Genomic DNA, 23,834 nt, shown 5'->3' on the forward strand with positions numbered 1-23,834 from the left:
CGTGTCATGTCAAAAGGAGACACTTTTGGGCAGGTTATCAATTTTGAGTTTTCTACATATCTTAAGGGGGTACTACACCCCTCGATAAATTTGTGTCTATTTTTGCATTTTTAAATAAAACTAATAACACAGTGGTAACAAAAGTTATGCATATTATAGGGGCATGGAATCCAATTACTACACTGGAATTTCAGTGACCCAAGACAAGCGGTTTGTTATTTATGATAAGACATAAGGTACCGCTAGGATGTACCTCGTTTCCTATCATATATACTAAACCGCTTGTCTTGCGTCAATGAAATTTTAGTGTAGTAATTGGATTCCTTGCCCCAATAATATACGTAACTTTTATTACCAGTGTGTTATTATTTTTTGAGAAAAATGCAAAAATAGGCACAAATTTACCACAGGGGTGTAGTACCCCCTTAAATATAGAGATATTTTGCTCCACAACGCCGCTTACCCCAATGAAATCGGACATTCGTAGGCGAAGATATTGAGTTCGTAAGTTATGGTATTATAAAATTGGAAATTGAGATATCGGCCTTTAAAAATATTATTGACAATGTTGAGAGTAGGAATTACCTTGAAAAATGTTTCAAAAATACAAGATGCCAGTTATATTCCGGTCTGAAACTATCAGACAATATTTTTAACATTAATAACATCATAAATTCGCAACAAACCCAAATTGTGAAAAAATCACCCCGGGCAGAATTTTGGCTATTTCTCCATTTACGGTCCTGCCCAAAAAGTGTTTCCTTTTGACATGACACGTCACATATGTTAAAATAAAGAAATGTATAAAGGTATGCTTATGCCAATTTTGCTCCCAATTGATATTTTTGGACCTTGTCATTTTATTTCGTTCCAATGACCGGTCAGAATGGGAAACTTTGAAAATTAATAATTCAAAAAGTTTTTGACCACGTTTGACCATTTAACCACCAAAATACTTCTATTGATGAGTTCTATCCAGAAAACAATATTTTGTAGCAATAGGGGCAACATGAAATTTTGATGGTTATTCCTACTACAAGGCTTGTCAATCTGACTAAAATAGACCTGCTACTCTTAGTACTCTACTTTAGTTGTCTTTTGTCCCTTCATTACAGCAATCTGCTTCCTGTCTCTTGTACCTACAAGGCTTGTCTAGTCTGACCAAAATGGACCTGCTACTCTACTTCAGCAAATATGGGCAAATCAAAAATATTGAGGTGGAGTCTGATAGCGAAGGTAGAGGTCACATATAGTTTTATACCATGGAACAGGTGAAGAAAACCTACCAAGATGGACTTGGCATGGGGCAGTCAGGACAATCAAGTCATCGGGTTAAGACAACTCTATTACAGTGCAATGGACTTGGCATGGGGCAGTCAGGACAATCAAGTCATCGGGTTAAGACAACTCTATTACAGTGCAATGGACTTGGCATGGGGCAGTCAGGACAATCAAGTCATCGGGTTAAGACAACTCTATTACAGTGCAATGGACTTGGCATGGGGCAGTCAGGACAATCAAGTCATCGGGTTAAGACAACTCTATTACAGTGCAATGGACTTGGCATGGGGCAGTCAGGACAATCAAGTCATCGGGTTAAGACAACTCTATTACAGTGCAATGGACTTGGCATGGGGCAGTCAGGACAATCAAGTCATCGGGTTAAGACAACCTACCAAGATGGACTTGGCATGGGGCAGTCAGGACAATCAAGTCATCGGGTTAAGACAACCTACCAAGATGGACTTAGCATGGGGCAGTCAGGACAATCAAGTCATCGGGTTAAGACAACCTACCAAGATGGACTTGGCATGGGGCAGTTAGGACAATCAAGTCATCGGGTTAAGACAACCTACCAAGATGGACTTAGCATGGGGCAGTCAGGACAATCAAGTCATCGGGTTAAGACAACCTACCAAGATGGACTTGGCATGGGGCAGTCAGGACAATCAAGTCATCGGGTTAAGACAACCTACCAAGATGGACTTGGCATGGGGCAGTCAGGACAATCAAGTCATCGGGTTAAGACAACCTACCAAGATGGACTTGGCATGGGGCAGTCAGGACAATCAAGTCATCGGGTTAAGACAACCTACCAAGATGGACTTGGCATGGGGCAGTCAGGACAATCAAGTCATCGGGTTAAGACAACTCTATTACAGTGCAGACTTGGCATGGGGCAGTCAGGACAATCAAGTCATCGGGTTAAGACAACTCTATTACAGTGCAACTTACAGAAAGAATTTGAAGTAAGGACATAATTATTACATAACAGGGTTTTTTGTTGCTTTTTTTTGTTAGTAAAAGTAAACTGATTTGTTTTTATTGCACAAAAAGAGTGGGCTTGAACAGGTGTAAGTTGGCAAATATAATTAGTCATGCAAAGACATGCATATAATTATCTGACTTCAACTTCAAGTAAATTGTTTAATACTTCCATGTGTGCTCTGCATCGAGCGTCATGACACAAAGACAGTTGACCCATTGGTTATCGGTGCATAGATTGATTGATTTCAGGTCTCTTGCTACAGGCTTTTGCAAAGACCCTTCGCACTGCTGCCAACTGATCATATAAAAACAACTAGGTCACTCCTGCGTCACGCAATGCTACACAGATTGATCGGCGAATGAGGTGCTGATATGATGATGATATGTTTCAATTAGCCAATCAGAACCCGACTTTATATTTACGCTGTGAACTGCGCCAAATCAGGCACTGCAAAAGATCTTTGCAAATAGGTGTAGTATACAAATAAATAATTTAAGCTTTTAAGACAGTGTTGAATTATAACGATGGATAGCACAAGAAAGCTTCCAAAGGAGGCTTGTTTTCATTGGGATCGGTGACAGAAGAATTATAAAATTTACTTGTATTTTTATATATTTGATTGTTTGTTATAATTTTTTTAGGTTGCTAATCCCTATGAATTACATGTGAGTGGCATGCAGGGTGATATTACTGAAGATGATCTCCGATATTACTTTGGTCTGTTCGGGACCCTGACTCAAATCACTATGAATACAGCTGGCTGTAGTGTTGTTGAGTTTGAATCTCCAAATCATGTTGAGTTGGCAATAAAGGCTGGACAAAGCAGTGGTGAAGCAGGCATGTGTACTCATTGGATCAAGGGGAAAGCTCTCGCATGCAAGTCAAGGCGTCCTAAGGTAAGTACTGATGATGTGATATCACACAGCACTTAACATGCAGTATCCATATCATACTAAGCTACCCAAGGAGCATATTGTGTTTTTGTGATGTAACTTCCATCGCTTTTGCCGATATATCTAATCGATAAGTTGCTAGCATGCCCAAGCACCAAATAGCAACCAGGTGACTTCAATTCAACTTTGACTATACGTCACCAGCCACGACTGAACATTGGTAGCAATTGTGCAAACGCTACCAGCATTTGAGCACTTGGCGCTGCGATTGCTAGTGTGATATGGGCATTAGGCTACTTTTGATAGGATTCCGACACAGAAAATGTGCAATTTCAGTTGAAATCCATACACCCTTATGGAAGACATTGCCTTAATCTCCCATGCAGGGGGTGTATAGGTTTCAAATGGAGTCACCCATTCAGGTATAAACCCCATTTGATATTCGCATCCCCTGGGTGGGAGATTAAGGTTATATCTTCCATTGTGTATGGATTTCTGCTGGAATAGCCCAGTTTGCAAGTACTATCCAGACAAAGTGGTTTTCAAGGTAAATGGCCTTGATTTTGGCAGGCAATTAATGGTTCAAAAAGTTTAATAGCTCCTTTCAAGTGTTTTATGGCCATTTTATTTTGATCACTGTTTAAAGAAAGTGTTGTCAATGTATTCTCCCAGTCGTGGTTGTTCCATCTATCACACTAACCCATTTGTCAGCTCTGTCAAAGGACATACCCTCTTGAAATCCATATTTCAGTTAACTTTCTCTGATTAGAAAATAAAATTTTTATTTGTAATTAATGAAAGTTGATTGCATTGATAAAAAATGGAACTTTTGGAATTATTTCACAAATAAATATTGATTTATGGCATTGTTTGTGATTTCCCCTGTTGAGTGCAACAGGGAACTTCCCCTTCATGTCAGAGGGTGCAAGATGGAACAGCCAAATGCAACGCAAGTGTCACCATGCCAACTGATGGACTGGTGAATATCTGTCCTATTGGGTGATTTGTTTGCAAGAAATAATAGAATGAGCCCAAATTATAGGATTTTGGGTGCCTTTTCCTTTGAGTGGAAATTGAGATACCTGCAGCCCACCGCCACCTTGACAGGCTGCTTGCCGTGTTTTTAGTCTGAAAAGTGTGACTCTGACCTTGTGGGGGTCATAAAAATGAAATAAATGTTGGTATTTATACAGCACCTTTCACACGTGCACATGTACCAAAGCGCTTTTACATTTATTCTGCTGTTGTTAGAATATGTCAGCTGCCATACAGTGCCCAAGGCACGCTCATACTTTAAGTGGCACTCAATGAACAAAATTCATAATAGCTCCCTAATTCACCCCTGGGTAGAGAGGGGCAAGGAAGGTAAAGCGCCTTGCCCAAGAGCACAACATGATGACACCGCCGGGGCTCGAACTCGTAAGCTACCGACTAACACATTGAGATTATTGACTCACCAAGATGAAAAATTGCACATTTCCAGTCCTTGAGTTACAATAATGTAGTTTTAATTATGAATCATTTTCTTTATTTCAGAACTGTCTTCTTATAAGCCGGTTGAAAGATCTGACAGAAGGTCAGATTGAGCAATACTTCAGCAATTATGGAGGAGTGACATCCGTGGGCATCCTGCAACGACTAGAACACCAAGGCTTGTATAGATATGGATTTGTTGCATTTGATTCACACCTTGCTGCAGAGACTGCTTATAAAGCAGGACTAAAATGGGAGAAATCAGAGCATCATATTAACAAGAGTTGGGTAGAATGCTTCAGACCTGTCAATGATGGTATACAGGTAAATGTATAATGCCTGTGGTCTTCACAGGAGTATGCTATCTGGCTCGATCTGATGTCTAGTGCGTTGCACCATGCACTCCTTCACACACATCATTAGTCCAAGATGTTGATGGACATCCCCTTCCATGTCTGCCTTCCATAGCAAAGCCTTGAGCATGGCTAACCAATATAAACACCGCAGCACTCAGATTAACAGAGGATGCAAAAGATATTGCGAGTAACCGTGGAATCGCCCTTATCTTTTAATTACAGCAATTCAACCCATGCAGACTATTTGTCAAAGATGCACACAAGGTTGCGGACATGGATATAGCCCTATACTACAGCAAGTATGGTCAGATTAAGGACATCAAGGTAGCTAATGGCTGTGGTTATCTAGAGTTTACAATGCCTCATCATGTGGAGTCTGCTTACAATGATGGGCACACTAAGAAATCACACCACTGCATTGAACAAACAGTCATAGACTGCAAGGTATGTAGCATTGATTTTAGGTAAATAACCGAGTATCAGTTGTTTTGAGGGCATTCTGAAAAATTGCCTTTGCAACTGAAGGGCGTATATATAAGGTCCAAGCAAAATGTTTAGATTTTTCACAATGAAAACATATAATTGATGCAAATTTATTAACCTAATTTTATAACCATCACTTTTTAACTCCTCACAACAACAAGATGCTAAAATGGACTTAAGCTAACAACCAATTACAGCAGCGAGAAATCAGTGACAAAAAACTGTTCCGTGGCCATTGTACCACATAATCCCTCACTACGTCATCACACAGAGGTCATTGATGAATAAATTTCTGTGATTCCCATTATTACCAGCCTGTTACAAACATGTAAGGGATGGTTTAAACCCCCAAACACCTTTTGTCCACTGACACCCTGGCAGAACTGAAGATTGGACCTGGTTTGTATTGTTCAGAACAATTGAATGCAGTTAAACCACATGTTCTGACCTGGTCCAGCGGTTGCATGGGTTTGAAGCCATCCTAAATGTGGTTTTGAAGGGCATTTTGGGCTATTCCAGTTGCTATCCATACACCCCCTATGGAAGACATGACCTTGAACTTCAACATACATTGTGTAGGGAGTGGGAATTTCCCTGAATGGGATTAAGGTTGTGGCTTCCATAGGGGGTGTATGGATTTCAAGTGGAATTGCACATTTACACACTATATTATTCTTCCTTGATATTATTTCAGCCACATGTTGGAACTGTTGATGCAAGTTCAGGGACAAACACCTCTTCAATACAGCAACAACAAGTTCAACAAGTACCTAAATCCCCTGCCAGCTCAACCTGTAACTCTGCTACAAAGAAATGTGGACATGTTTTGTTTGTTGGTGGTGTAACTAACAGAGGAAAACAAGAACTTATTGCATACTTCCACAAATATGGTTTAGCCAAGTTTGAATTTCTCCAGAAAAAATCACCCAATTTTGGTAATCTGTATTTCAACACTGTCAGTGAAGCAGAGGCAGCATTCCAAGCTGGTGAGCCTGTGAAAGGGGATACAAAGAGACGACACAACATTGGAAGCTGTCATGTATGGCTTTCTAAAAAAGGAGTGGTACGCAATCCCAACAATGAGGTATGTAGCAGAAGACGGTCCACATGGCAGCTTCATTCCAGATTTTTGAACTTTTGATCACACAAAAATAATCAAAACCAGGATTTGCAGTGGAGTTGACTGTCCAACTCCTATAGATTTCAAATGATAAAATATTGATTCATTACACAGTGCAAATTTATAGATTACTTGTAAAACCCAATGGCAAGGTTAAACATATCTTGGCCGCTCCCACCTGGTGTGTAATACACCATGGAGGGGTACCTTTGTGTTGGCTATACGGGTGTGAATGCTTTGACATTTCTCAGGCTGCTACCTAAATGCCCTATATTTTGTAGACTATGCCATATAGTCGCATTTTGATAAAAATATGTTATTATTATTTAATCATGATGAACGCATTCCGTTGAACTCAAAATTATACTGATGTTTATTAAACATGTTAACATTAAAGTGTTCAATAGTACAATGGAAAGAGTTAATTTAATTAGATGATTAGTGACAATAAAAGTTATCGAATGCAACATATCTGACATATTATTGTAATGGCCCACTTCAATACTAAACAATTCTGATTTTGGAATCTACCAGTTTATTGATCGCGAAATCCGACTATGTACATTGGATTTTAAGCAGAACTTTACCCCGGGACTTTGGTCTCTAAAACACACTGTCAATCATACTTGTTTGTCAATCCAATTTCACCGCAAGTACTAAGCATGGTAGTACATGCCACGCTAAATGTACGTCTATGCACCACTGAGAGTTTTAACTTTCGCGCAGCCACAAACGTGCCGCAAAATCCATACATTGTTGTGTACGATGTAGTTAATGGTAATGGCACAATTTAAACAATAGCGAGATCTGGGCGACCATTCACAAGCCAGATCCATTGAAAGATGCATTACATCATGGCCAATTTTAGTTAGGCCAGAAATTGGCCTAACTCTCCATAGAGTCCTGTGTTAAGAATCTTAACCGCAGCCCAAAGTAAGTAGTCCACTTGAGAAGCCAACAAACAGAGGGAGTATGGTGACTGAAAATATCAGATGGGAAAATCTATCAATTGCACACAAATTAATACAAATCAGCGTTTTATGCTTAAATATAATAGCCATCTTATGCAAAATGGGCAAGTGGACTACAGAGAAGTCTATATATTTTGGTCTATGACAATCTACACTCCTGCGTGCAAGACTATACATGTACATCAAGGTCAATACATGTCACACCACCACACTCCTGTGTGCAAGACTATACATCAATGTCAATACATGTCATACCACATGATTAATCCTGCTTTTTGTTCAATTCCAGTTGCATATTACACAATTTGATCCATGTTTTGGGAACAAATTTCTGAATTTCCAAATCTTAAATATCATTTAATTTCCAAGTGTGTTTTGGGATGAAAATTGTAGGAAAAAAGGTAAAATCATTCACATCTGGAAATTTTTGGCATTCCATAAAACAGCAGACTTAATATTGCATTAAAAACTAAAATAATAAGTTTCAACTTCAGAATAAATGATTTTTTGGCAAATTCATTGTATGAATGGCTAGATACATGTACACGTATGTAGCTATATTTGAAACTTTTGAAAATACACCAAATTTCATTTACTGCATTACTATAGTAGCAATTTTTTTGTGTAAATGTAGAGCTTTTGGTAGCAAATGTGGTATCACATTAATTAATTAATTTATGTATTTAAGCTTTCTTTATTTAGGGTTACAACATTCAGTGTCTGGCACTGCTTTCCAAGAAGGCCATGATTTACAGAAATATAGGTACAATTACATATACAAAATATATTTAAAGACAAGAAAATTTAAAAATTACAATTTATATAAGAACTAGCTAAATACGTAATACAGAAAAGAAAGACCTAATACTTTGAAGGTGTTGAAAAACAAAAATAATTATGCATTTACCATTTACATTTAAATGATAATGTTTAATTTTGAAGAATGTTTTTGAATTGGTTAATGGTTAAAGGATCAAAGTTTAGGCAAATATTTTGTGGAAGTTTATTCCAAGTAATTGCAGACCTTGTTCTAAATGTACACTCAGCAGCATTGGATTTTGAATGGTGAGCAACAAGTGTATTTGAAAGATGATGTCTGGTTGGATATGAGTGAATTCAGTTTGTAAAAATTAATTTAGAACTTAGATCATTTGGTGCATTGGCTTTGAGAAATTTAAACACAATAATGATAAGTTGAGTAACCCAACAGTGTTGAAGTTTACACCAGTGCAACGTTTCCATCATATCATTGTACATGTACAGTCGGAGGGCCATCATGCGCGTTTTCCGTTAAAGATCAAATTATTAACGGACGCGACCTTGGCAAAAATGACCGTCGCACTCTTGGGTATGCTTTTTTACTTTTCCCGCGGAAAATTTCGATTTGAAATGTATCGTATTATGTGTAGCCAATCATCTTGGGCAATTAACAAATAAGTTTTATTAGAAAATATCTTCACAATTCTCTACTTGATTTCCATTTTGTCTACTTTTGTCGTTAGAATTAAGTGATTTTTGCGTTTGCTTTACCTTCAAATTTATTTTCGTTGCTAAGGACTTCTAACCGGATATTTTCTGTCTTAACGCTTTAATCATTCTAATTTTTAGCCAGACAAGTAATTTCAACCTTTATCTATCGATTAGTCTTTGTCGCAAATTTTGAACTTAAAATTCTAAATTGTTATAATAGTTTAAATTGGTTACCCAGATTAGGCCCATCGACGAAAATTAAGTAAACAACTTCATAACAATACCGCGTGACTTGACACCATGAACGAGTACACGCAGCGTGACTTTGTTAAGCCTAAGCGCCGCCATTCATCTGCGTTCAGTGAAATACGCCGCATGCAGTTTAACACTGCTTGCATGAACCTTCTCAATGCTGTTGTCGCATGGCCTACTGTTTACTGGTATTTTTCCGTCTTGTAAAATACCCTTTTCATCCCGGCAGGTTTTTGTCTTAACCAACCAAAAATCTTGATTTTTAATATGAGGATAATAAGCCATGTTTCTAATCATATGCAAATTCCTGATTTATGAACTCGCACCATTTTTAAAATAACGCAGTTTTTCTTACTCTTTTATCTCAATTCATGACAAAATGTGTGTTTATGTGCCCATATCATATTCCTTGCAAAGTTACGGTATTTTTGTGAACATATATGGAATGTTGAAAGCCTTTCTTGTAGTTATATATAAAATATATAGCTATTAGGAGTTGTAGAGAGAAATTTGGAAGCCTTTAAAACTGCAACCCAAATCAAGCAAATTTAAATTTTCGTTGTGTGCGTATTCATAGCGTACAGTTTAATAATAGCGCGTCAAAGTTGAATGGCCCTCCAACTGTGTAGTTCTTATATCAGCTCCAAGTTTGTATCAATCAAATTCAATTATAACATGACCAGGTTTAGATTATGATGGGTCATTGGAGTGAGGACTTTAATATGACCAGGTTTAGATTATGATGGGCCATTGGAGTGAGGACTTTAATATGACCAGGTTTAGATTATGATGGGTCATTGGAGTGAGGACTTTAATATGACCAGGTTTAGATTATGATGGGTCATTGGAGTGAGGACTTTAATATGACCAGGTTTAGATTATGATGGGTCATTGGAGTGCGGACTTTAATATGACCAGGTTTAGATTATGATGGGTCATTGGAGTGAGGACTTTAACATGACCAGGTTTAGATTATGATGGGTCATTGGAGTGAGGACTTTAACATGACCAGGTTTAGATTATGATGGGTCATTGGAGTGAGGACTTTAATATGACCAGGTTTAGATTATGATGGGTCATTGGAGTGAGGACTTTAACATGACCAGGTTTAGATTATGATGGGTAATTTGAGTGAGGACTTTAACATGACCAGGTTTAGATTATGATGGGTCATTGGGTGAGGACTTTAACATGACCAGGTTTAGATTATGATGGGTCATTGGAGTGAGGACTTTAACATGACCAGGTTTAGATTATGATGGATCATTGGAGTGAGGACTTTAACATGACCAGGTTTAGATTATGATGGGTCATTGGAGTGAGGACTTTAACATGACCAGGTTTAGATTATGATGGGTCATTGGAGTGAGGACTTTAACATGACCAGGTTTAGATTATGATGGGTCATTGGAGTGAGGACTTTCTATTTGTGTTGTGTTTTATTTGGTAAAATATACCCTTGGCAGTGATGTCTGTTTTCTTTTGTAATAGCCACAGTAAATTGAGGAGTCATGTGATCATGGATATTAAGTGTCGATTTGGGGATATACACAGAGATGCCAGTTTTCAGGTTTGAACCTGAATTCAGGTTTTTTGTGAGTTCAAATTCCCGCGTTTTTATTTATTTTCAGCCGAACAAGTGAGGTAAAGCATGGAAAATTGGAATTACTATAACACCCATGCATGTTACTCCCGCAGTTGTAATATGGTACGACCCTCGGGGTGTGTATGTATGTGTATCCCGTACGCCGTGTACGTACTGTGCATACGTGTTCGACTAATATTTCCATAGTAATAATAAAACGCCGGTTCCATAGTTTTATTACAAATCTCGGATTTGGACAAAACTACAGCACCTAAAGTCTTGATTTTTGCAGAGTATCTTAATTGACTAAAGTACATTACAATCGTGTAAAACCAGAATTGAAAAAAAAATTCAGGGCATTCTCCTCAGCAAATGTTATAATATGGCTGTAATTGATTGGAACACAAAAGTGTAATTTTTGATTTAGGTTCTTCATTAGGTTTTAGATCACCATTTCTTTAATTCTCAACCAATTTCAACAAATGAGGTCTTAAATCTGAGCTAAAGAGTACAGGCATTGGCTGCTTGTTTTAATTTTGACATATTTGTCTTTATTTATGATATACAGGGGTGAACACAACTAGTACCAATTCTTTGGCTTACTGTATATATAAGTACTGCATGAGCATAGAGATGGAAACCCAACTGCCAGTCAACTGACAGTGGTCAACCGAAAGTTTGGTTTTGAATTCATCCCTTATCACTTTATGACTAGCATGCTTGAATTCATTTACATACATGTTTTTATTATTTTCCCACCACAGGACATCTCAGAACGTCAACTAGTGGCAGTGGGCATGATACCAAAGAACACCGATTCTATTAAAGATCATTTTAGTCAATATGGATTTTTTGGTGGATTTTTTGGTAAATTTGATTGCAATTTTAGATGTCCAAAGCCATATTGTATAATAAGATATGGCAATGCCATTGAAGCTCGTGCAGCTTTTAATGCTGGTGTAATATCGACACATGGTGGGCAACTTGTAAGTCAACACAACATTGGACATGAAGGAGATGTTATGTTTGTCAGAATTCAAGGTGGAAACTATGAACAGGTATGACAGATGTCCCCTACCCACTATCCCTACCAACTATAACATTCATCCCCTTATTAGCAAGGTAGTTGTTTCATGTGTAAATTAATGCGGTGGCATCTTTACACATGTACACCATATGCAAATAGAAGATGTGCCCAGTAATGTGCGCACTGATGTCACTGCCTCGCCAAGGTGGAAAATGGTGTACCAGACCTGCCAAGTACAATTTGTTAAATTTGTATAAAAAATATGTATTTTTTTTTACAAAAAAAACATTTATAGACCATAAATTACTTGTTATTCAAGGTTGGAAACCAGAGAAATACTGCTACTTAAACTGGTTAAAGTTGTATGTTTTAATTAATTTTGTTTCTCTTGAACAGCTTGCAATGCGTACTAATTCAATGTATCCCTGGCTGTTCAATAGAAGTGTAACAGCAGTCAAATAGGCCCTTCAATAATTATTTGTAATGTACCAGTGGATAAGCTCATCAATGAATGTCGAGGCTATTCATATATTAATGTCATTGACAGCTACAGATATGTATTAGTAGGCCAAACTTTCTGAGTCAAAAGCTTTTCAAAACTAAGAGTGGTGGTAACACCACAATGGTGGAGCCAGGGGCTTGAACTGGCTTCATGTTCTTACTTGTGTTAGGAAATATGCTAGCAGCACAAAGTAGAGCTCTTATGGTTCTCCCTGCCAGGCATATTGCACAATATGCTAGTCTTATTGTGCAATACCCAACTGTGAGAGATACACAGGTATAGGGTGGAGGTCTGCTTCCACCAAAAATGTATTTATACAAAACCATGGTGCAAGTATTTGTTTTTTATTGCATACAGTGTGAACAAAATAAATCTAAGATAATAATGGGTGAGGATAGGAATAACCATGTCCATATTTGTAATAATGGGTGAGGATAGGAATAACCATGTCCATATTTGTAATAATGGGTGAGGATAGGAATAACCATGTCCATATTTGAGACTTCCTCAGGTCAATTGGTAGGCTGCATCTAATTGCCACAGGTCAAATTAGGTACATGTTTGAAACATCAACATTCCACCCACTTAAATCTTGTAACCTTTTATTCATTTTATGTGTTTAGAGTGGAGAAAGCACATCCACTGATGTACAAGTGGATTCAACAACTGAAACATCAAGACCTCCTAAAAGACAAAGAACTCCATCTCCAAGAAGATCTCCGTCTCCAAACAGATTTCTTAATCTTAATCTAAGAAGATCCCCATCTCCAAAAAGAAGATCCCCATCTCCAAGAAGAAGATTTCTGTCACCAAGAAGACGATCTCCTTCTGCAAAAAGATCTCGATCACCAATGAGACAAAGAACTCAATCTCCAAGAAGATCTTTGTCTCCAAAAAGATTTCTTAATCTTAATCTAAGAAGATCCCCATCTCCAAAAAGAAGATCCCCATCTCCAAGAAGAAGATTTCCGTCACCAAGAAGACGATCTCCATCTCCAAAAAGATCTCGATCACCAATGAGACAAAGAACTCAATCTCCAAGAAGATCTTTGTCTCCAAAAAGATTTCTTAATCTTAATCTAAGAAGATCCCCATCTCCAAAAAGAAGATCCCCATCTCCAAGAAGAAGATTTCCGTCACCAAGAAGACGATCTCCATCTCCAAAAAGATTTCTTAATCTTAATCTAAGAAGATCCCCATCTCCAAAAAGAAGATCCCCATCTCCAAGAAGAAGATTTCAGTCACCAAGAAGAAGATCTCCGTCTCCAAAAAGATTTCTTAATCTTAATCTAAGAAGATCCCCATCTCCAAAAAGATGATCCCCATCTCCAAGAAGAAGATTTCCGTCACCAAGAAGACGGTCTCCATCTCCAAAAAGATCGCGATCACCAATGAGAAGGTCTCGATCTCCAAGGAGATCCAAGTCACCAAGAAGAACACCATCTCCCACAAAAAAGTCCATATCTCCTAGAAGAGTGCAATCAACAACTCATGCCTCTCTTAGTATACCTCCAAGTGAAAAAACAGTTTCTAGATGGTCTCTAGATGGAAAAGACATTACAGATGGCTCATCAGTTGTAACCGTACCAAGTGAATCAAAGTTGAATACATCTCTGCCACTCATTCAGCCTCCAGAGAAAACAGTTATTCCAACAAACCTGAAAGTGACTCCACAACAGCTTGACGAGAGAAATTGAGATGTGATGTGTGTAACATGGAGTGTAAGAATGCATGGAGCTGGAATCTGCATATTAACACAGACAAGCATAAGGAACAAGTAGTGGCTGATAATCTGAAACAAAGCAACTCCAGCCAAAGCAGCCAAGCATCTGAACAAACTTCAAGGTAAGAAACATGGTGACAGTTTTCATAGTTTAACTATCTCCACACCGGTGTCGACTGCAGACGGCAAGTTCCAACATTATTTTTTTAATTCTAAAAATTTCAAAATTGTACATTTTCATAACCATATTTGGAATCAACATGTAAAATGCATTAAAATGAGTACAAATGCAAAAGATGGGGGTATGTGTCAGATGTTTCACTCCCTCACTATATTTTTAACTAGCAAGCCAATAGCCTAGGCAAGCATGGAATAGACAAAGATGGGATAACATGAGATCATCCCATGCAAAAATGGGATTCATTTCCTTCAGAAGCCTAATAGGCACATTTGTAAAGGTCCAATGCACACACTTGACATTGGACGAATACTACACTTAAAAGCTGTTTCTCATTCAAGTGACGAGCACTTGTAAATATCTAGCCAAGACCCTGGACTCACTGACTAAATATTGCAACCCCTAATACAAGATGGGAACATCATTTGTTGCTAAATACTTTGTCAAATTTGTGTGACACATTTTTGTCATCTGCATGTATTGATAAGATTTGTTAATAGATGTCAAATGGTTGTAATCTTAATATTTCAGACCTCAGAATACCAACTTGTGTATTAACTGTAAGAGTCACTTCACTGGAAAATTTGCATTGCATCAGTGTGGTAATATGGAACAACAGGTAAGATGTTTTGTGCTATTCCAGTTGAATTCCATACACCCCCAATAGAAAACATGACCTTCCACACAAAGAGTGTTATTTTCAAATGGGGTTACCAGAATGGGTGGTTCCATTTGAAGTCTTCATCCCCTGTGTGAGAGATTTAAGGTAATGTCTTCCATAGGAGGTGTATGGATTGCAACTGGAATAGCCCATTGGCTAGACTATGCCATAGTCGATTTTTGATAAATAAAAATGTGTTATTTGATCATTATGAACACATTCAGTTGAACTCAAAATTATACTGATATTATTTTATTACATCAAAATACTAGTATATACTGGTTATGAAAAAGTTTATATAATTATATTAGTGACAGTAACAGTAAAATATACGTAGGCTTATTGAATGCAACATATTATAATGGCACTTCAATACTGAACAGTTCTGATTTTAGAATCTATAAGTTTAATAATCGCGAAAGCCCGAGTTAAAAATCGACTATGTACATTGCATTTTTAACAGGACTTTGATCGGGGACTTAGTCCCTAACACACACTGTCAATCATACTTGTTTATCAATCCAATTTAATATATAATTATATTAGTGACATTAACAGTAAAATATACATAGGCTTATTTAATGCAACATATTATAATGGCACTTCAATACTGAACAGTTCTGATTTTAGAATCTACAAGTTTAATATCGCGAAAGCCCGAGTTAAAAATCGACTATGTACATTGCATTTTTAACAGGACTTTGAGCGGGGACTTAGTCCCTAGCACACACTGTCAATCATACTTGTTTATCAATCCAATTTAATATATAATTATATTAGTGACATTAACAGTAAATATACATATAGGCTTATTGAATACAACATAATGGCACTTCAATACTGAACAGTTCTGATTTTAGAATCTACAAGTTTAATATCGCGAAAGCCCGAGTTAAAAATCGACTATGTACATTGCATTTTAACAGGACTTTGAGCGGGGACTTAGTCCCTAGCACACACTGTCAATCATACTTGTTTATCAATCCAATTTAATATATAATTATATTAGTGACATTAACAGTAAATATACATATAGGCTTATTGAATGCAACATATTATAATGGCACTTCAATACTGAACAGTTCTGATTTTAGAATCTACAAGTTTAATAATCACGAAAGCCCGAGTTAAAAATCGACTATGTACATTGCATTTTTAACAGGACTTTCATCAGGGACTTAGTCCCTAACACACACTGTCAATCATACTTGTTTATCAATCCAATTTAACCGCAAGCACAAAGCCTGTACGTACAAGACGCGCTCATGCACCTAGTACACAAAGCGCCGCACAGTTGTGTACAATGTAGTTATCAGTGGTAATGGCACATGCCCGGAGTATTTAAACCATTAAAGATGCATTACATCATGGGCAATTTTAGTAGGCCAGAAATTTGACAATCTCATCCATAGACAACCGTGTTAAACCGCAATCGAAAGTAAGTAGTCCACTTGGGAAGCCAACAAACAGAGGGAGTACGGTGACTAAAAAGATCAGATGTGAAAATCTATCAATTGTGCACAAATTAATTAAATCATATCCGCAAATAGATTCATCAGGATTGTCCATTGAAAATTATTTGAATTGTTCTAAAACAAATCCAGTAAAATAGGTGATGTTGACATACCTCTCAATGACGTTTCGTGCTGTGTCACAGCACTTTCTCAAATTGAATGACCAGCTTTGACCTTAGACGCCTGTTGCTTCCTGTTGGTAGCTGACGTGGTGGCGCTGTTAGTAGCTGATCATAGATGTGCGGAAGGAAGTAGTTCCTTTCTTGGACACACTAATAGTCAAGAAACCCAACGGTTCAATCAAACTCTTAGTTTATAGAAAAGCGACACATACAGATCAATATCTGCATTTCCAATCGCACCACCCCTTACAACACAAACTCAGTGTAATCCGGACACTTATGGACAGGAAAGATAAAGTTGTCACCGAGGAGAAAGATAGAGAGTTGGAGGAAAGTAGAATAAAGGAAGCGCTTTCTCGCTGTGGATACCCGGAGTGGGCATTTAAATCTGTTCAAAAACCGAGCAAGCCAGTAGTTAAAGATCAGTCGCAAACAAAAAGCCGCGGCTTCGTGTGTCTCCCGTAAAAACAGGGTCTCTCGGAAAAGACAAAGAGAATCTTTAAGAAGCACGGTTACCAAGCAAATTTCAAGCCACATAAAACACTCAGAAACCATCTTGTTCACCCTAAAGATAAGCGGGGCGTCAAAACGACAGCTGATTGTGTTTATGAAATCCCTTGCTTAGGTTGCCCAAAATCTTACATCGGTGAAACTTCAAGACTCTTTGGTACGAGAATGAAAGAGCACAAATCTGAATCAGACGCAGCTTCGGAAAAACCCTACACCAGGTCACAAAGAAAAAACTTGGTTGAAAGCGCCCTAGAAAATCCGCTCTCACGGACCATGTCGCTGAAGACAATCACGTGATCGGTTGGGACGAAGCCAAGATAAAAGACATTAAAACCAACAGAAAAAGAAGGCATATAAAGGAATCAATTTGGATACGAAAGAGGGGCAGGCTAACACTCTCAACAGGGATTGTGGAAACTACTTCCTTCCGCACATCTATGATCAGCTACTAACAGCGCCACCTCGTCAGCTACCAACAGGAAGCAACAGGCGTCTAAGGTCAAAGCTGGTCATTCAATTTGATAAAGTGCTGTGACACAGCACGAAACGTCATTGAGAGGTATGTCAACATCACCTATTTTACTGGATTTGTTTTAGAACAATTCAAATAATTAAATCATAGTTTTAAGAGTATGCACAATGGGCAAGTGGACTACAGAGAAGTCTACCCATTGGCCTTCAAGATTGTGAATATTCTCAGTCATCCTTTCATTAAAGTCACAACATTTTGAATTAAATGTTTAACTGGAATTTACTTTTTACAACTTTCTATATTGTGTCTGATACCATCGGACTTCATCAGGCAACTGACCCTATCACAGGACCAATCCAGCGGGTCTGTTGCTTGATGATGCATGATGGTATTAAAATCAACTTAGCAAGTTGTAAAAGTATAAGTTTGATTTAATTAAAAACTTTAGATATTGGTTTTGGAGATAGAAAGTTATGCTCATATCATACTAGTAGTCGGAATGATTGACTGAAAAATCACTCATTAATTTTTCATGGCTAGTGACTGTCACATGGCAACTTTTATGTGGGCAAAACTTGATGAAAATGGCCAAAATGGGCTTGAAATTATTAAATATCCTTCATGGCTATGCCACTGCATAATAGAAAGTCGGCTTGAAGTCAACTGGTTGTGATTTGATGCTAGGCCATGTGTCAACATTTACCGCATTTGGAATCAAATGAAAAAACAAAACGCTATCCTTGTTGGGAATGCTTACTGTGATACAGGTATTGGACTTTTGTTAGACAATGTAAGAATCAATTTTATATGTTTTATACCAGTTTAGAATTGTTAAGTTTAAAAATAAAATAAAACTTTTTATTATAATTCAGAGCGCCAAAATGTTGGATACACAAAACCACTTTTTATGGAATTTCAATAATTGCAGTTAAGTTGTTTACAAGTTGGCTTCTGATTGGCTGATTCAATCATGTGACAATCATAACAACAGACCGATAATCTGATTGGCTGATTATGTTGGTCTTCCATAGTGGTTGTATGGATTTCAACTAGAATAGCCCATTCTGCTGAAGTTTGTTACTTTTACAACCAAAAACTGTAACTTAAGTTTAGTTGTTATTGACCCATTTCTGATGTTTGTTTTTTTTCCTTCTTCCTCTGTATATTCAGGTGTCAGCCACTGTAGCAAAACCTAAGACAAGTGAAACTAAAGCTAAAACTAAATCGACTACCCAATCCCAACAGCTTGAAGTAAGTATAGGGCTATTCAAGTTGAAATCTGTATACCCCATATGGAAGACATGACCTTAATTCACACTCCTGGAAGATTAAGGTCATGACCTTAAACTTCCACATATAGGTGTTTGGATTTCAGCTGGAACTGTCTGTCCCCCTATAATGTGTACATGTAGACTAAAGTTGTAAGTTAATATTAAGTTGTAGTGTAAATTACTTTTGTATGGAGCCAATTGAGTGCCATTAATTTGGTGGATTTGTGCTCATTATAAATCTACATTATTGTTATTATTATTATTGTTATTGTTATTGTTATTATTATTGGGCAAAAAATATTAGGTCTCAAAGGGCTAATCATTATTTTACTCTTTCCAACTCCAAAAAGTCACATGGCTCAAGACACCTGAAGTAAATTGGGTCAATGCAAAATATTGTGATTACGTTTGTGATTCTTGTCACATGATGCAGCGCAAACCTGTGTGTATTTCGCTATGTGGTTAACACCAGCAAAAAAAGATTTGCAGTCAAAATGCCATGCAAATTTTCAAATTATTTTGGATTTTGTTGCACTGGACAGGTGCAAAAAGATGCAAATAAAGACCATGCACCAGATACAGCTTTCATGCAAGTTTAGTTGTTTACAAGTTGGCTCTGATTGGCTGATTCAATCATGTGACAATCATAACAACAGACCGATAATCTGATTGGCTGATTATGTTTGTCTTCCATAGTGGTTGTATGGATTTCAACTAGAATAGCCCATTCTGCTGAAGTTTGTTACTTTTACAACCAAAAACTGTAACTTAAGTTTAGTTGTTATTGACCCATTTCTGATGTTTGTTTTTTCCTTCTTCCTCTGTATATTCAGGTGTCAGCCACTGTAGCAAAACCTAAGACAAGTGAAACTAAAGCTAAAACTAAATCGACTACCCAATCCCAACAGCTTGAAGTAAGTATAGGGCTATTCAAGTTGAAATCTGTATACCCCATATGGAAGACATGACCTTAATTCACACTCCTGGAAGATTAAGGTCATGACCTTAATCTTCCACATATAGGTGTTTGGATTTCAGCTGTCCCCCTATAATGTGTACATGTAGACTAAAGTTATAAGTTAATTTTAAGTTGTAGTGTAAATTACTTTTGTATGGAGCCAATTGAGTGCCATTAATTTGGTGGATTTGTGCTCATTATAAATCTACATTATTGTTATTATTACACAGCCGTGACGTGTCTTTTTTCTTACAGGTTCTTTCTTTCTTTCTTTCTTCTTTCTGTCAACCATTACATTTGCTCTAGCACTCACATGCTTACATCGATTTTGACCTAACTTGGTCACAATGATCATTGACCGTGCCCCTATGTCACATGAAACTTGTGGGGTCAAAGGTCACGCAGGGGTCATAGGGTCAAAAACGTGATTTCAACTCAAAATGCATCTTCTCCTACAAATTACGTAGGACAGTGACGCCACTTGCACACATGCATTGTAATTACCCAGAGTCTATAGGGTGTACACAGATTTGGGGTCAAAGGTCATTAAGGGGTCACGTCCGGTATAAAACGGAAGACCTTCATTTTTTTTATTAGCTGAGAAAAACATAGGACAGTAACGGTATCATGTTCACATATGAGTTGCAGTTACCCAATGTATATGTGGTATTTTTTTTATTTGGGGTCAAAGGTCATTAAGGGGTCACTTCGGTATAAAAGCGAAATACCTTTAAAATGCATCTTCTCCCACAAATTACGTGGGACAGTGACACCACTTGCACACATGCATTGTTATTACCCAGTGTCAATGTGGTGTACACAGATTTGGGGTCAAAGGTCATTAAGGGGTCACTTCCGGTATAAATCGAAATATCTTCAAAAAATTTTATCAGCCAAGAAAAATATTGCACAGAGACGGTACATTCACACATGAATTGATGTTACTCAGTGTATACGTGGTATTTTTTTATTTGGGGTAAAAGGTCATTAAGGGGTCACTTCCGGTCTGAGACAAAACCTTCAAAATGCCCTTCTGCCACAAATAACATGGCAAGGTGATGCCACGTGCACACATACATTGACATTAGCCAATGTCTATGGGGTTTTCATATATTTTGGGGTCAAAGGTCATTAAGGGGTCACAACACGGCTGTGTTCGTGGGGTTAGACCACAGCTAAGTCTAGTTATTATTGTTATTGTTATTGTTATTATTATTGGGCAAAAAATATTAGGTCTCAAAGGGCTTGGCAGTTTCAATAACTAATGCGTTTTGGGTTTTTTTCTTTCGGTTTTTTAAAGATTTTTTTAAAACTTAATTTTGAATTAAGATATCATTTGTGAGTGTTCAAAAGTACAAAGCATAAAATTGTGGTTCATTTACACAATTCAACTTCAATTGTTTTATACCTATAATTGAATCAAGTAAATTTTCTTCAAAATATTTGTCAGAATTTCATGATTTTACGGTAAAAAACTGAAAAAAATGTAACAAATAATTTGACTTTTCAGCTGAAATTTATGTGCTGAGAAAAAGGAATGCACATGGGTGCTTTGAGACATAATATTTTTTTGTTTGGCCTTATTATTATTATATCAATATATAGTTCAGTTACTGTATTCATTCCAGTAAGCGCCCAGGGCGCTTTACAAAGTCATTTTGGGTGGGCACTTAATTTTTACCTGGTTTACCTAATTTTTTTGTAAGGGCTGTTTATTAGAGACAGATTTACCTATGTTATAATAGGGTCCGAGACGTTCTAGAAACTTTTCTGATGCAGTAAATGTATTGCAAGTTTACACAGGACTTCAAATCCTGAAGCTATTTCACTGTATCAACATCTATCAGTCACTTCAACATTAATGGTACCCTTTAGCAAATTGAAAATACCCTGGGTGGGCTCTTATTGTGGTATGGGCGCTTATTGGAACGAATATGGTACATGTACATGTTATATAAAGCATTCACATAGCAAGAATATCGCCGCATTTAATCATAAAGGAGTATCACTTTGGGTATCAGTAAACTGTTAATAACTAGAAGAAGCTTTCCGAATGTTTGTCCGAATGTTTGTCCCAATTTCATTAAAGTGAAATTCCTGGTGCTACCCACAAATCATAATTTTGTTCATTGATTTGTTCGGAAATACATGGATTTGGAATGTCAAATTTCAGGATGGTAATGAGGAAAATCTGATCTATTATATAATACCAATATCTCATCAGCAATGAGGTAAATCAGGGGGATGAGGCTGTCAATTGGATTAAGTTGTTTCATTTGGCAAAACAGGATAATATGTTTTTTAAAACCCAAAAAAGTTAGTGCTGTATTTTTCTGGAATCAGGAGTATGCCCATCACCAGGGAAGTAAGTGTGAAAGTTTAAGCCATTTCATGTGAATACAGTGTTGTTAAAACTTAATTATGATGATGGATAAAATTAGCAGCCTTTATCATATTCTATTTGTTAAACATAAGGATATGTTTTTGTCCCCTTTGCACAAAGTTTTAGATGCACAATATTAGATATCCCTGTTTGTTCACAAAATAAAATAAAAAAATCTACAGTCTGGTGCATAAATGTATTCTTCTAATCATAAGGGTTAAGAAAACTTATAGTTTGACCTATCTAGGATGTACCATTCTTGAGTTATTTCCAAAAAGGTAAAAGTCAAATTTTTGGCTCTATGGGGGTCAAAAATATATAAATGCTCTGATTTTGATACAAGTGGTGCCAAAATGTTTATGTTAATACAACAATTCAAATTAAGATTGAGGCCTAATGTACATAATGAAATTTTTGATAATTACAATACCTCTCTATGATGACATTTTATCTATTGCTAAAAATTCATCTTCATACCGGTGCATAATTCGACAGCTTTTTTCCTGTGATTTTACCAAATTTTTCTTCAAAATTTTCACATGTAAAAACATGTTTTGACTTTTTGTAAATTTTAAAAATCTGATGTCGTTGATTTTTTTTTAAATCAAAATTATCAGCAACCCTGCAATCTGGATACTTCTAGATCTCCTAGAACAAGTCAGGGGTGGGCAATACATACTAGTCTTTAGTTGAAACGGATGGTTTCCAACTCTTTTTATATTAACACAATCTTCATCTGTTTTAATCTTCACAGGAAGGTAATACACTGTTTGTTTATGGAATACCAAAGATTTCTTCTAATTGGCAAGTAATACGCAACTACTTTGACACAACATTTGGTCTTGGACAAGTTAAGTTTGTTAGAATGAACGTAGTGAATGAGAAGACATTGGGTGCTTATGTAGATTTCCACAATCGTGCTGCAGCATTGACGGCATATAATGGTGGATTTCTGATGGGCAATATTTCTCAGCATTATATTGATAACGTTTTTGTGAAGTGCAAATTACTCAAATCAGAGGAGAATAACCCCACATCTACTAGTGAAGTGAAGTCAACAGGCAATCAACAGCAAATTGTGAGTATAAGGCTAAACAAAAAAATTATATGTCTCAAAGTCAACTACTTGTCGGGTTCAAAAACGAATTCAGAATGCGTTTTTTTTTTTTTTTAAAGACTGATTTAAAATAAAATTTTGAATTGATATGTCAAGTGCACAGCATCAGCATAAAATTGTGGTTCATTTACACAATTCAAGTACAAGTATGGGAAGCATGGCCTTAAGGGAAGGGAAGGCACATTTGCCACGCTCAAATTTGAGATTTCTTGATACTTACCAATACTGAGATGTACACTGTATCACTTGAAACTGATAAAATACAACATTTTTTCTTCATTTAAAAATCATTATTTCATTCTTTCTTTAAGTCACATGGCTCAAGACACCTGTAAATTGGGTCAATGCGAAATATTGTGATTATGTGTGTGATTCTTGCCACATGACCCCGGGCACATGACGCAGTGCAAACCTGTGTGTATTTAGCTATGTCGTTAACACCAGTAAATAAAGACCATGCACCAGATACAGCTTTCGCAAGTGTGAAAGTCTTACCCTTTTAAAGTTTAATAAGGACATTTTGT

At 37.0% G+C, this 23,834-nt stretch overlaps 2 protein-coding genes across 7 annotated transcripts in view; both read left to right on the forward strand.

Annotated features, from left to right (window-relative positions):
- Positions 1–13,720, forward strand: part of LOC140144802 (uncharacterized) — a 34,583-nt gene extending 20,863 nt beyond the window's left edge. Inside the window, exons 4-9 of the mRNA XM_072166603.1 lie at positions 2,911–3,165; positions 4,699–4,959; positions 5,214–5,435; positions 6,169–6,558; positions 11,637–11,930; positions 13,025–13,720. Of these exons, the coding sequence (XP_072022704.1) occupies positions 2,911–3,165; positions 4,699–4,959; positions 5,214–5,435; positions 6,169–6,558; positions 11,637–11,930; positions 13,025–13,720 (2,118 nt within the window). The remainder of the gene's footprint in view (positions 1–2,910; positions 3,166–4,698; positions 4,960–5,213; positions 5,436–6,168; positions 6,559–11,636; positions 11,931–13,024) is intronic.
- Positions 13,721–14,114: 394 nt separating this feature from the next.
- The window catches only part of LOC140144803 (uncharacterized), a 40,118-nt gene continuing 30,398 nt past the window's right edge, over positions 14,115–23,834 (forward strand). For all 6 annotated transcript variants that reach the window (XM_072166605.1, XM_072166604.1, XM_072166607.1 and 3 more), the window contains exons 1-5: positions 14,115–14,246; positions 14,834–14,921; positions 18,752–18,832; positions 19,686–19,766; positions 22,948–23,271. In XM_072166605.1, the coding sequence (XP_072022706.1) occupies positions 14,116–14,246; positions 14,834–14,921; positions 18,752–18,832; positions 19,686–19,766; positions 22,948–23,271 (705 nt within the window). In that variant the 5' untranslated portion in view covers position 14,115. The remainder of the gene's footprint in view (positions 14,247–14,833; positions 14,922–18,751; positions 18,833–19,685; positions 19,767–22,947; positions 23,272–23,834) is intronic.

This window comes from Amphiura filiformis, unplaced genomic scaffold, assembly GCF_039555335.1.
Source record: "Amphiura filiformis unplaced genomic scaffold, Afil_fr2py scaffold_82, whole genome shotgun sequence".
Classification (NCBI taxonomy): Eukaryota; Metazoa; Echinodermata; class Ophiuroidea; order Amphilepidida; family Amphiuridae; genus Amphiura; species Amphiura filiformis.